Raw genomic sequence first — 15006 nt, 5'->3', positions numbered from 1 at the left:
ATCATTGAATTGTTCAGATGTCTGTTTACTTGTGAATTGGCAAAGGAAAATTGGTGTGCCATGTCAATAGAAGTGCCTGCCATTGGCAGGAGAGTAGGTTTGGCTAAACCAGTAGAAAGTAGGACATCATCTAATTAAACTTCCAGGAATGTTCTGATTGGAGTTGGCAATCCTAGAGTGGTGGAGGAGAAAGTGAGGTCTGCAGATGCTGGAGATCAGAGCTGAAAATGTGTTGCTGGAAAAGCGCAGCAGGGTCAGGCAGCATCCAGGGAACAGGAGAATCGACGTTTCGGGCATAAAGAAGGGCTTATGCCCGAAACGTTGATTCTCCTGTTCCCTGGATGCTGCCTGACCTGCTGCGCTTTTCCAGCAACACATTTTCAATCCTAGGGTGGTGCCATGGGAAACATTATGGGAGAGCATGAAAGTCTGGTTGGCTAGATGTTAATAGGGGGTTTGTGGCGAAGGACAGAGGCCAAAAACATGGTCAAAGAATGAGGCTTCAAGTTAATTTTTAAAATTCACAGGGAAGATGTTAAGTTTGAGAAATTTGAGAAGGGCATGAGTTGAAAGAAATCCTGCCAATAATGGAAGATGTAAGCTAGGAGCAACTGAATTGTATTTTAAATTTTATTTGTCATATTTTTATTTATTTGCCACTTAAATTTTGTTGTGATGTTAGCAACATTCTTGCTCAGCAACATTCACGCTGTAACTAGGTTGGAATGCTACACTAGTTTCACCATGTGTCAAAATGATAGATATATTTTATGAGGCTCGTTTCAAGCTATTTTTGGCTGCAATTTATTTCCATTGTACATATTCAAAGTCAAAGCACAAGATAAAAGTTCTGATCGTGAAATACTGAAACTATTTTCTTCTTTGCTCTGTCAAACATTTTAAAACAGCCTCCAAAAGTAATGCGATCTCAAATCTCAATCTCAGTTGATCAGATCTAAGCTCTGCAACCGTGCCACATCCCGTCATGAATGTTGGTAGACTATTAAACTACTCACCGGAGGAGGAGGTGCCGTAAATATTTCCATCCTCAAATGACGGAAGAGTCAGCACATCAGTGCAGAATACAAGGCTGAACCATTTGAAGCAATCTTCAGCCAGAATTGGCAAGTGGGATGATCCACCTTGGCCTCCTCCATTGGTCCTTAGCATCAGAGAAACCAATCTTCAACCAATTCGATACACTCCATGTGACATTAAGAAATGTTTGGAGGCACTGAATACTGCAAAGGCTATGGACCCTGACAGTATTCTGGAATAGTACTGAAGACTTGTGCTCTAGAATTTGCTGTTCCCCGAATCAAGCTCTTCCAGTACAGTCTCAACACCGGCATCTACCCAACAATTTGAAAATTGCTCTGTACACAAAAGTTAGGGCAACCAACCCAGCAAATTACTACCCCACCACTCTACTCCCAATCATCAGTAAAGTGATGTGAGGTGTCATCAACCGTACAACCAAGCAGCACCTGCTCACTGACATCCAATTTGGGTTCTGCCAGGGTCACTGACCATCTGACCTCATTACAACCTTGGTTCAAACATGGACAAAAGAAGTGAAATCCAAAGGTGAGAATGACAACTGTTGAAATCAAGGCTGCATTCAACGGAGTCTGGCATTAAAGAGCCCAAAAAAATGGGAATTGGAGGGCTGGCATATGGGGAGATGGTTGTGGTTGTTGGAAGTCAGTCACCTCGGCTCCAGGCCATCTCTGCAGGGTAGTGTCCTTGGCCCTACCACCTTCAACTGCTTCATCAATGACCTTTCCTCTATCATAATGTCAGAAGTGGGGATGTTTGTCAAGGATTACACAATGTTCAGCACCATTCATGACTTCTCAGGCACTGAAGCAGTACCTGTTCAAATATAACAAGATCTGAACAATAAACTTTCACTGTCTTGGTTGTCAAAAACCTATCTGCCTTTATCATTGTCTTAAACATACTCACGGACTCTGACCAAAATGCTCGTCTCTGTCAATCCCTTATTATTGAACAATGCTCCCACCATACCCCTTCCTCCCCCGCCCAACCTAGATTCTCCAATAATTGGAAACATCCTTTCCATATCCACCCTGATAAGAATCCTTCAGGGTGTTTTATCAAATTGCTTCTTACTAATTTAAACACCTGTGGCTTCAAGCCTAGTCTAACCAACATTACTTCATCAGGCAGTGAATCTTTGCTGGTATTGATCTAGTAAACCTTACTTGCTCATGTGCATTTACCAAATATGATGGCAAGGACAATTTTTGAAACGGCCGTACGTTGTTTTGTGAAGCTGAAGGAGTTTTTTTCAATCTGACAATTTTTAGGTGCAAAGTTACTACAGTGACTGCACTTCAAAAGTATTTCATTGGCTGTAAAGTGTCGACACGTAGTACTCAGGAAAAGTGTGATACAAATAAATTTTTTGGGAACTGGATGTATGCACATAGAATAGTGATAATTGATGAGCAGTTGATTCAGCGAGTTAAGAGAAATTTTGGTGCTGTTCACTCACTCAGGCTAATGGTTCAAAAGAAAGGTTCTGTGTAAATGCAAATTTTTTTATGACAACACGGTGTCCGAAGGCACTGCACAGCAGTGAGCTACTTGAGAAATGTAAACTCTGTTATAATATAAAATTTGAGGAAAACATTATTTTGATTTTTCTTTGATGTTTCAATGATCTGTTTCATCCTTAGCCTGTGGCCTCAAATGCCATTGGTGTATTTTGCCATTTGAATGGACGTATTATTTTGAACGAGAATCACCAGCTCTTAAATATGTTCACAGAATGTGGGCCTCTGACACCAATCCTATTCCCTACCAATTATCGTCAGCCTTTGTAACCTTCTGTTGACACAGTCTAAAAATTAGAGCCAAACATTTAGGAAAGATGTTAGAAAGCATTTTTATGACAAAGGATGGTTCTTCCATAAATGGTAGTTGATGCTCGATCGGTTAATTTTAAATCTGAAATTGATAATTTTTTGTTAAACAAAGGTATGAAGGGCTATGAGCCAAAGGTAACTGAATGAAATTAGGCCTCGGAGCAGCCATGATTTTGTTAGTGCAATAAGCTCAAGAAGCTGAATGACCACCTCCTGTTGCTATGTTACAGCACGGGCACTGTCTACCTCATACTTCCCAAAGATGATGTTATCTTCTGTGTTCCTTCCTCCTAAAGATACTGACCCATGTCTTCTGCTTAGGGTGGCAGTTTTTAAACATAAAACCTTGGTAGGCAATTAAACCTTGAGATTATTCTTCTTGTCCCTTTCACTGCATTTCCCAGCAAATGTCAGTGAAAGTGTTCAGGTATAGGAATTCACAAACAGAAGATGAGCAAGAATCATTCCACCCCATAAGCCTGCTTAGCCACTCATTCTGAATAACCAAGCTTACACCATAGTCACACCTCCCACAACACCCACAGTAGGAAATACAAAAGTGTCAGCAGCATATATCTTCTACAAGATAACTTGCAGCAGCTCACTAAGGCTCCTTTGCATCTTCTTACAATCCTATGACTACATCTATCTATAAGAAAAAGGGCAGCAGATACATCGGAGTATGACTATCTGCATATTCCTTTCCAGACCACACAGTTCCCTGGCTTGAAACTACATTTGCAGTTCCTTTAGTGTCGCTGGGTCAAAATCCTGGAACTTGCTTCCTAACAACTGGATGTATCTATCCCACATGGATTGCATCTTTCCAGGAAGACACACCACTACCTTTGCCTCAGGACTTTGAGAGGGCAAAAGCTGCTGGCCTAAGCATTGATTCATTTTCCTGCTAATGTGGCCTAGGCATTGATTCATTTTCCTGCTCATGAATAAAAACCCATTGTTCCAACTAACTTGTTTATTATAATTTTGATCCATGGTGTGTCACAATACAAGCACTTCCCATGTATCCAAAATCATGAAATTCATAGAAGAGTCAATAAGACGCCTAAAATTCCTGGTCAATTGACAAAAGTAATCTAGTACTTTGTTCTCTGAGGCCTCCACCTTCTCCCATTGATAGCAGCTAGTCCAGGATATCCTGCTGATCCTGAGTTGTATTACAAGGTATCTTGCTCATTGGAGATGCTTTTTGCCCTCATTAGAAACTGGGTCACCTCTGTGTTGAAGCAGTTCAGTACCCATTCATGACACAAGCCCTCAGCCTACTTCACAGCCCAGGACCCTCTGGCATAAAAGGCCATTTAATGTCTAATCTAGTTCTATCCTTGTGTAAATTGCAACCATGATCCCTGGTCCCCTCCTAACAAATTCAATTGAAATGATTTGCCTTTGTAAATATAATCTGACTCTATTCCATAATCTTGATCAGACCAATTCTGAGACTTCAGGAAGTTATACTGGCATAGTATTTTCAGCCTATCTGCATTACTAAGATGTTGTAAATTAGACATTAATCTTGTGACTCTCCCCTGGATCCTTACTAAAGCTTCAATCTTTCCCACTTCAGTATTGGTGAGAAGAAACAAACTGGGTACAGCATTCTAACACTGAGGCCTAATCAAGGTCATCTCCAAAGACAGAACATGTGTTTTGTTTTGTAATGAAATGCCCTGTGACTACAAGCTGGTACTGTAGGTTCACAGTATTGGTCTGGAAACTTTGCATTCACACCAGGCTTCCATTCTATTCCCTGAAATGTTTGTAAGTATTTAGCTTTTTGCCATTCCTGGTAAACAGTCTTGCTGAGTTCTCTTCATCCTCTGACCCTGTGACTCCTTCAACAAAGATTCTCTCTAATTCCTAAGAGTCAGCCTTCTTTCCCAGAATGGGTTCAATGTCCTTTGGAAGGTCTTCCTTTGTCTAGGTAGTGATATAGGATGTCTCTTCTATCTATGCGTGGCTTGTCTATTACTGAAGTACTCTCAAATTAGCTCTTGGCTGTTTTCTTTTATTGAGGCCATAATAATAATTAGAATTGATGATAGAAAGTGAGAAAAAAGCCATAACTTATTTTTAGGGCTCAATTTGCATTCTTAGAAGCCACTCGTACTTTTTCCCTCCTCATTTACAACAGCTTTAAAATGTGTCAATTTAAATCACCAACCACGCTGTTCCTCGCTGTCTATTCTTCTGCATTATTGTGCTGCTTTGAGCACCGGTACTATTTGTTTCCGACAGGAGGATAATGCAGCACCTCGATGTGACATGGTCAGTAAATAAAACCAATTAGTACAAATGTTAGCATGCTAGGATCTATTTTTTCAGAAGAGATGAAGTAAAATAAACAACCACCACCCGTCCCCCACCTTAATTTGGGGTTTCTCTCTTTGCAAATACAGTTGCTTGCAGTTAGATGAATAATCTCTTGACGATATAATTTTGTTCTAACATGTGCAACAGTTCTGATAAAGTCTAGATACAGCTGGCTAACTAGGAAGGCTGCGCTATGTAAGTTTTGCTCTGTGGTCTGGAAAGATTTGGGCTTTACTTGCCACATGCAGTTTTTTCTGTAAAATTTATCATTTTGTTGTGGTGTATCTTTTAAGGTTGTCTTTTGTTTTTGAGTAAAGTGAAGCTAACCTCAGGGTAGAAGTTCCTCAGGATAGTGTTGTCAGCTCAACCATCTTCAGCTGATGCCTGACCTTCCCTCTGTCGTGAGGTCAGAGGTGGGAATGTTCACTGAGAATTGCAGACTTGTCAGCACCATTTGCATTTCCTCATACTGAAGCATTCCATCCAAATGAGGGAAGACCAATACATTTAGGCTGATAAGTGGCAAGGAACATTCAATCTGCAAATATGCCAGACAATGTCCAACAGGAGAAAATCTAATCAAAGCCCTTCATTCAATGATATTGTCATTGGTGAATTCCCCACTGTCAACATTTTTGGTGTTAACATTGACCAGAAACTGAATTGGCCCAGCTATCTAAATTCAGTCGCTATGAGAGAAAGTCAGAGACTTAGAATTTTGCTGAGTGTAACTAACCTTCTGACTTTTCAAAATCAGTCCACCATCTAAAAGGCACAGCAAAGGAGTGTGATGGAATACTCCAAAGTTGTCAGGATGAGGCAGTGGCATAGTGGAAATGTTGCTGGGCTAGTAATCCAGAACCCCAAGTAATATTCTGGGATATGGGTTTGAATCCATGGAAGGTGGTGAAATTTGAATGGAATAAAGTCCATCCAATGGCAACCATATAAACACTCAGCTATTTGCTTCTGTAATGTCCTTCCTTACCTGATTAGGCCTACATGTGACTCTAGCAATGCGGAATCTTTGCCTTTTCCTGAAATGGCCTGGCATCTACCAAGCAGATGATCCATCTCACCTATCTCCTGAGATACCCAGCATTGCAGATACCAGTTTTCAGCCAGTTTGATTCACTGCTGATGATATCGAGAAATGGCTGGAGGCATTGAATACTACCAAGGCCTCTACAATATTCCAGTGATCCTACCAAAGGCTTGTGTTTCAGGCCACTCACTTGTATGAAATCAATGCAAAGTCTAAAGAAAAGAATGAAACCGGACACCGACTGGCATCAAAGTAAGTACCAGAAGCTATAAAGGACAAGCACAGAGCTATTGACCCTGCAAAATTCCTGCTTGTTCACATCTAGGTACATGTGGAAAAATCAGAAGAACTGTTCCATAGACTAGTTTATCAACAGCCTGACATAGTCAGAATCTCAGAATCATACCGACAAAATTCCACACACCACCATTAAGATCCACCAGAGGTGGTGCCACTGTCATATATAGTTAGGAGTTGCACTGGGAGTCCTCAACACTGACTGTGAAATCATGACATCTCATTATTGTCAAGTCAAGCAAGGTAATTTCTTTTGATTACCACATCTGCTGACTAATCAGATTAAGCACTATGGGTGTCAAGGGTGCAGGAAGTACTTTGGGTGAGAGACTTTAACACCCATCATCAAGAGTGGCTTTATAACATTAGGACTTGACCAGATAGGTCAGTAATTAAGGGAAAAGCTGCTGGACTGGGTCTGTGGCAGATGGTGAGGGAAAAATCCTCTTCACCTCCTTGCCAAACTTCGCAATTATGTTTGTCCATGATCGTTTTCAGTTGGAGTGATCACCTTTGGAGACAAAGTCCCAACATTTTCACATTGATAATACCCTCTATGTTGTGTGGTGCTACCACCATGCTAAGACTTTGAACAGATCCAGTGCCTCAAAACAGGACACCTGTAGATCACTGTGAATTATCAGCAGAGTTGTACTCCATCACAATCTGTAACCGCATGGCCTAGCATATCCCCACTCTGCCATTACACTGGTGACCAGCCCTGGTTCAATGAAGAGTGTAGGATGGTATAACAGGAGCAGTACCAGGCATACCTCACAATAAGGTGGCAACTAGTGAAGCTGCAATATGGGTCTACTTGTATGCTAAATAGCAGAAGCAGTGTGCAGCAGATAGAACTAAATGGTTTCACAACCAATAGTTAAGGTCTAAACACTCTATCCGTGCTGCATCCAGTTACGAATAGTGGTGGACAATTGAAAAACTGACAGGAGGCAAAGGTTCCACATATATCCCTATCCTGTACAACAGGGGATCCAAGAATGCCAATGTAAAAGACAAAGGTAAAGTATTAGCATCCATCTGAAGCCAGAAGTACCGAGTGGATGATCTATTTCAGCCATCTCCTGAGGCCCCAGCATCACAGATGTCATCCTTCAGCCAGTTTGATTCACTCCACATGATGCCAAAAAAATGGCTGAAAACACTGAATACTGTGGAAGTTATGGGCTGTAACAACATTCCAGGCATAGGGCTATCAACTTGTGATCCAGAACGAGCTGCTCCCTTAGCCAAGCTGTTTCAGTATAGCGACAACATAGGCATCAGCCTGACAATGTGGAAAATTGCCCAGATATGCCCTGTACACAAAAAAAAGGATAAATGCATATGCTGTTACTATTGCCCTATCAGTCTATTCTCAATCATCAAGTTGGCGGAAGGTGTCTTCAACATTACAGTCGAGTGCCACATAAAAAAGGATACATGCTCGCTGAAGCTCAGCGCCACCTGGCTCCGAAAGATGGACCAAAGAACTGAACTCAAAGTGAGGCAAGAGTGATTGCCTTTGATATCAAAACAGCATTTGAATGAGTATGGCATCAAGGAGCATGAGCAAACCTGCAGTCACTAGGATTCAAGAGGAGATCTATCTGCTGGTTGGAGTCAGACCTGGCACAAAAAAAGATTGTCTGCAAAAATTACATCACCTCAATCCCGGGACATCACTGTAGGGGTTTCTCAAGCTCGTGTCTGAGACTGAGCTGCTTCTTCATTATCCATTATAAGGTCGGGGTAGAGTTCGCTATTGATTGCACAAATGTTCTCGAATAACTTCTCGAATATTGAAGCAGTCTGTGCCCATATGCAGCAAGACCTAGACAATATGCAGGCTTGGGCTGATAAGGGGCATGTAATATTCACGTCGTAAGTGCCAGGCAATGACCATTTCCAAAAAGAAAGAATGTAACAGTTGCCCATTGATATCCAGTGGCATTACCATTGCTGAAACCCCCACTATCAACATTTTAGAGGTTACTAATGACCAAAAACTGAACTGAACTGGTTCTACACATACTATGGCTACAAGAGCAAATCCAAGGCTAAGAATCCCACAGTGAGTAACTCAGTTCCTAGGAATTGTGCAGCGAGCAATTCAACTGTTTCCCCAATGCCTGTCTGCCCATATGTTCTTTGCTGATTTGGAAAGAATAAAACAAAATGCAAATATCTCTGCATTTTGGAGGTTTATTTTGTAATTTGGGAGAGAGGTACGTAATTTATGAAAATTGAGAAACTGGGTGATGGCATTTGGCTGGCTAGCAGCTGAAAGAAATTTCCTTCAGTATATTTTTCAGAACAGGGTAAGGTGTGTCCTTGGAGAAGTCTTCAGATCAAGACCATCTGCAGAAAGAAGCAAGCAACTGGGAATTAGCAATTAGGACTTTGGAAGAGTGGAATAATGATGACATAAACTCATGTCTCCACTTGACGCCACCACAAAATGTACATATGTGCCCCAAGTTTTGTTATCTTACTCCTTGAACATACTTTCTTTTCCTCTTTCAGCTAACCGGTAATAGCAAGCCCAAGAAGAATATTCAGGATCCTTGTTTCAACTATTACAACTACCAGCCAGCAGAGCCAGACATTGATGATTCGGAATTTTCACACATTGTCGAGATCTATGATTTTCCTGCAGGATTTAAGACTGAGGATTTGCTGCGAGCTTTCTCCATTTATCAGTATGTATCCAGCCACACGGCTTACAGGGTGGGCGTGTTTTGGAGTCCTTGGCTAGCTGCTGGGTTAACCCAATACAATACCCTCAGTTGCTTACCTGACTCACTCCTCTATTGTTTAGTTCTGATATTATCATTGAGACTCCATATCTTATGCAGATCACTGAGCATTTTGGTAGGAAAACTTCCTCCTGTTGTTTATTTAGGGTAAAGAATTGATCTTTCTAATTCTAAGTCATCAACGTGAAACAATCCCAAACTTGATTCATGATTTAGATGGAGTAGGCTGACTTCAGCCAGGGTAGCAATTGGAATGTTGTGTGTTATATGTCCAGAGGGTAAGAATGGAGAAAAGCTAGCAGAGTCGATTATCGTTGTATGGGCTTTGGATAAGCTCTGTATTAGCTCTACTGTGGAGGGTGAATCAACTCAATTGGCTGATGGGCTGTTTTGTGATCTGGGCTGTTTTGTGATCCAGTGGTGCCAAAAGTTCTGGTTCCATTCCTGTACCAGTTGAGGTCACAGTGCAGGCCTCAACCTTTTTACATCCTCGCCTGAGACTTGGCCCTCGGGTTAACTCGTCGCCAATTACCTCTCTAATGGTAGAGCAGCCTGCCGTCCTCAGGACCATGGTGATTTACACTTTATGAGACTCTGTCATGGTGCCTTCTGAGGAGATGCCCACTGCACAGCTTCATGAGAACAATGGCTACATGGCTAAGATATGGAGGACTGTAGGGGCTGGTAATGTGAATGCTCTTGCTTAACTTGACATAGAGTCATAGAGATGTACAGCAGGATATCCCAACCCAATCTAGTCCCACCTGCCAGCACCCGGCCCATATCCCTCCAAATCCTTCCTATTCATGTACCCATCCAAATGCCTTTTAAATGTTGCAATTGTACCAGCCTCCACCACTTCCTCTGGCAGCTCAAGTGGAGAACAAAATGAAATGCAGTTGGGGGTTGTGGGAAGGAGTTGAAAAAGAGTGAACACATTGAATTATTATGTCGTCAGAACTGTGACTGCACAATAATTACCTACATCAAAAATGTAATTGGACAATAAAGTGCAACGTCCTTTTCAATAGAATTGAAAGAATTTCATTTCTTGTACTTTAGAAGAAAAGATGATCCTCATTGTCGTCTTCAGGCCCCTGTGGTTTGCCATACTGTGTTTCTGCAGCCTTGTCCAGCCCATATTCAACCATATCTTGTATTCTTCCAATCATGCACAGTTTTTCTCCTCTTGTTCTGTTAATGATTGCAAAAATTTCATCTTCTGTTCAATTCTCTGTCCCTAGATGCTATTAATCTTTCCCAATACTATCAAAAATCATCTCAAACCTTTTTTTGTGAGCGCCCAGCAGAGCCCTTCTGAACACCAACCTGGGATATTGAGAGTGAATTGTTAGGTCTTGCCTTCGTGAACTTAAGAGTTGCTTAATTTTGCCCCACCTTCTGTGGAACTGCCTAATAGCCAGTGAACACCTCTCTCTTTGTGGCACAACTGTGATCTGTCTTGCTGAAAACTGGGCATTCATACTGACTTCCTTCTCTGTACTGTTTTTAAAGACCAATACATTGCATTTCACTTGTGGTTAGTGCATATAATTTTCTTGCTCATGTTCTGTTCAGTCATTCGCTGTTCTAATTGGCTGCATTCAAGGTGTAACATAGACATTTGATCTGAAATAATTGAATGGTATAGTTAGTAATTCATACCAACTATTTTTTTGTGAATCTGATTTGCATTTAGAACTGTAGCCTTCAGGACTAGAGGGCAAATCCTTTCATCATTACACACTAGAAACTCTACGTTGTAGTTTGTTTTAATGAATGCAGTTTAGATTTGGAGGTGGATTCTTTTGAAAGTCTAGATAATTGATCCTGGAGGAAAGGCCTTCTCATTGCAATTCTGCATTTCAACAGATATTAAATTCTGACGTTTTTAATATTTGAACTTAATTTTTGGCAGGTATAGTGTATGTTACAAAAAAAACTGATATTGACTCTTCATAAATCTACCATTCATCTCCTGAAGATGATTTATTATTCCATGTTTGGCTGGGCTTATTGCTGTAAAGGGAAAAATCTGAAATTCTAGGCTCATTAACTTGCATCCAAAACGACACAAATATTTCTGACCAATAGATTGGAATCCCCTAGCCCTTGCCTGGCCAGAAAAGCAGCACCGTTCAAAAATTAGGACCACAAAGGAAGCAATTGGAAGCTTGGGTTCAACTCTCCTACCTCCTATCCTTAGAATAAAATTGATTTGTTAAAAGATCAGGTTCAACTGTTCTGTTGGCTTTTCAAAGCACATCACAGACTGACAGTCATATCTACAGCACTGATAATATCAAGTTTTCAGAACTTCATTTTCAGACAGCCTATGCAGTTTGTTTTCTTTAATGGTTTTCACCTCTACAATCTTCCGTCTCCTCAATGCCTGTCTGCCGTCTAAAAGGTGCAACTCTAGACTGTGATAGAACACTCGCCCCTTGCTTGGATGGGTGCAGCTCCAAGAACGCACAGGCTTAACACCATCCAGACAAAGCAGTCCGCTTGATTGGCACCACAACCACCATGTTCAACCTTCGCACCCTGCCCCATGGGCATAGAGGCAGAGGGTGCACCATCCTGCAACTCCCTCCCTCACAGACGATGGTCTCACCACACCACATGGACTACAATATTTCAGTAAAGCAACTCACTGACACCCTCTCTGTCAAATGGGGTTGGCAATAAATGCTGGTCTGGTCAGCAATGTCCACATCCTATGAATGAATAAATAAAAATCATAGTGGCAAGTTAAAAATAAGTGGGAAAATAAATATTTTCCATTGAGAGTTGAAATAATCAATATTAGTCAGAGAACAAGAGTAAAATTGAAGGCAACAGAGAGAGAAGACTGAGAAAACATCAGGATGCACCATTGCAAAGTGTTTAGTTTTATTTCACATTTATGTGAAATTCCCTTGGGTGTTCACTTTCACCACATGCAAAAATCATTTTGATTTGCTTTTACATTATCACAAGCAGATAAGTTGAAAATTAATTTTCTTGCTTTCTTCATTAAGTGCACATATCTGGTACATTCATCCATTGGAATTAATATAGTTTATATGGCAAGATAGTTGATGGATTAGCAGATTTATATACTTTGGAATTTTAATTTTATTATCAGACAGCAGTCTGTCAGTTCTACCTTTCAGTGAGATCATGATTGATCTAGATCCTCATTCTCTCTACCCACCTTGGCTCCAAATCCTTTAATGCCAGGGCTGGCTTAGCTAGAAATCTCAGGTAAAATTATTAAGCTGTTATCTACTGTCTTTTTTTGTGATAGTTTCGTACTTCCGCCTCCTGTACATGAAGGGTTTTTTTCTAACATTTCTCCTGAATGGCATCTCCCACTCTACTTCAGCAAGTCCTCATGACATGCTGATACAAAAGGTGAAGTCACGTGGCGTCTGCAGTGAGCTGGTAAAAAGGGTACAGAACCGGCTTAGTCATAGAAAGCAGAGAAGGATTTTTTTCTGTCTGGAGATCTGTGACCAGTGGTGTTCTGCAGGGATCAGTGCAGAAATCCCTGTTTGTAATATACACAAATTATTTGGATGAAAATGTAGGTGATCTGATTAGTCAGTTTGCAGATGACACAAAGACTGGGGGAGCTAAAGCTAGTGAGGTTTGCCAGAGGATAGGCAGGAAACCTGGAGGGAGATATGACAGATGGAGATTAATCCGGACAAATGTGAGGTGATGTATTTTCGAAGATCTAGTTCAAGAAGGGAGTATCAACATACTGAAGGATCTGGATGGACAGATCCATAATTCCCTGAAACAACCAAGACTTGCCTTCATTGGTCGGGACAGAGAATATAAGAGTTGGCAAGTCATGTTGCAGATGTATAGAACTTTAGTTTGGCCACATTTAGAATATCGTATACAGTTTTGGTAGCTACATTACCAGAAGAATGTGAAGAGTTTTGGAGAGGGTACAGTTTGCCTGGTTTAGAGGGTGTTAGCTAAAATGAGAGATTGGACTGACTTAGTTTGTTTCCACTTAACTGTCAAAGGATGAGAAGTGACCTGATAGAAGTTTATAAAATTATGAGAGGCATGGATAGAATGAACAGTTGAAGTCTTTTTCATAGGGTGTAAATGTCAATTGCTGGGGGGGGGGGGAGTCTTACGGTGAATGGAGCTAAATCTAAAGGAGATAAGGGGTAAGTTTTTTTTTTACACACAGGGTGGCAAGTGCCTGGAACGTGCTGCCATAGAAGGAGGTCCAGATGGATACAATAGCAACATTAAAGACATATATGAATAGGCAGGGATTAGAAGGATATAGACTGCTGCATAAAGATAAAAGATTTTTGTTCAGAAGGGCATCATGTGTTCATGCTGTCTTATTGGCAAGTGGTCTGATCCAGTACTGTACTATTCTTTGTCCTTGATGACATTTCAACAACCTGTGCTGTAATTGTACACATAAGGATGCAGGGTGCAGCCCGAATTAGACTAAGAAGAAATTAAAAGCTAGCAGTCTCTGATATCGATGCAAGGGATGCAAGTGTTCCCACTTGAACTCAGCTAACTTATCGATAAACATGTGACACTTGAACCGTTGGATCACTGAATATATGGATGTATATGGATTTATTTGAGTCTTTAGAAGGTTCCCTTATGCAATTTGCCACTTCTGGGCATCCATGTGAAAAATGTCTGCATCAACAACTTCGACAAGTTTAAAAGATAACTTAGATTTTCACCTGTGTATAGGGGTATTCTTCTTTTGGATGTTTGCACATATTGAATCAAAAACTTCCAAACCATGCCAAACAGTGAATTGTTCCTGGAAACTAGCAACTGTTCCAACTTGTAAACACATCAATCATTCTAGGCCAGAAGCCTCTTGCAAACATATGACAACAGTGGCAGAATAATATGGAAATGCACAGCAGTTCAGTGAGTGTCTCCAAGGACTGCAGCTTGTATTTTATATTAATCCTTTTGTATTAAAAGGCCACCTAAGAAGCCTCACACAAAAAAAATGCAACAAAGGCCGCAGTGAGAGAGAGAGAGAGAGCGAGCCAAAAGCTTGGCCAAAAAGGAAAGTTTTAAGGAGTGTCTGAAAGTAATGAATGCAATGGCAGAGGGCTTTAGGGGGGATCTTTCCGAGCATAGGATCCAGCAGCCAAAGGAGTGATTGACACTGGTGCAGCAATTAAAATCTGGACCCTGAATGCCACTGTTGGATAAGTGCAGATATGTAGAATGTTATCTGAGTAGTTGGGGGCAAGCCCATGGTGTGATTTGGAAACATACAACAGGTTAATGTTTAACTGTTGCTATTGTTGGAATCCTTGAACTATTTTTGTTTCAGGTGGTGTTAGATAAAAGAATATTGCCTGGGTGGTCATTCTATGCACCTCTTTGAATCATGTCTTGAGATCTTTAAGGTTACCGGGAAGCCAGATCATACAGAAAGTCCCATGGTTTTAACACCTTTTTCAGAGAGCAGTGCAGCAAATCAGCATTCCCATATTAACAGTTAGAATCCTTTTTTTTTGTTATTTTTATTTGATTATTTTATTAATTTTGAATTTTGAGCTGGAAATGACTGATGGATTTGGGACAGCTTGGGTTAAAAAGAACAAACCAAGCAAGCTTTGTTTGTTTGTGAGGTCAAGCCTGTAGGTTAATTGCGGGCTGAGCCTTGACTATG

General features: G+C 40.9%; 1 protein-coding gene across 1 annotated transcript in view; it reads left to right on the top strand.

Moving 5' to 3' along the window:
- Positions 1–15006, top strand: part of r3hcc1l (R3H domain and coiled-coil containing 1-like) — a 178447-nt gene that overhangs the window by 112961 nt on the left and 50480 nt on the right. The window contains exon 3 of the mRNA XM_087998750.1: positions 9097–9272. Coding sequence (XP_087854876.1) covers positions 9097–9272 — 176 coding nt within the window. The remainder of the gene's footprint in view (positions 1–9096; positions 9273–15006) is intronic.

Source organism: Chiloscyllium plagiosum, unplaced genomic scaffold (genome assembly GCF_037043375.1).
Source record: "Chiloscyllium plagiosum isolate Xiang-an unplaced genomic scaffold, Cpla_swu_hap1 HiC_scaffold_22, whole genome shotgun sequence".
In the NCBI taxonomy this organism is placed as follows: Eukaryota; Metazoa; Chordata; class Chondrichthyes; order Orectolobiformes; family Hemiscylliidae; genus Chiloscyllium; species Chiloscyllium plagiosum.
This window is presented reverse-complemented; position numbering and strand designations above follow the sequence as displayed.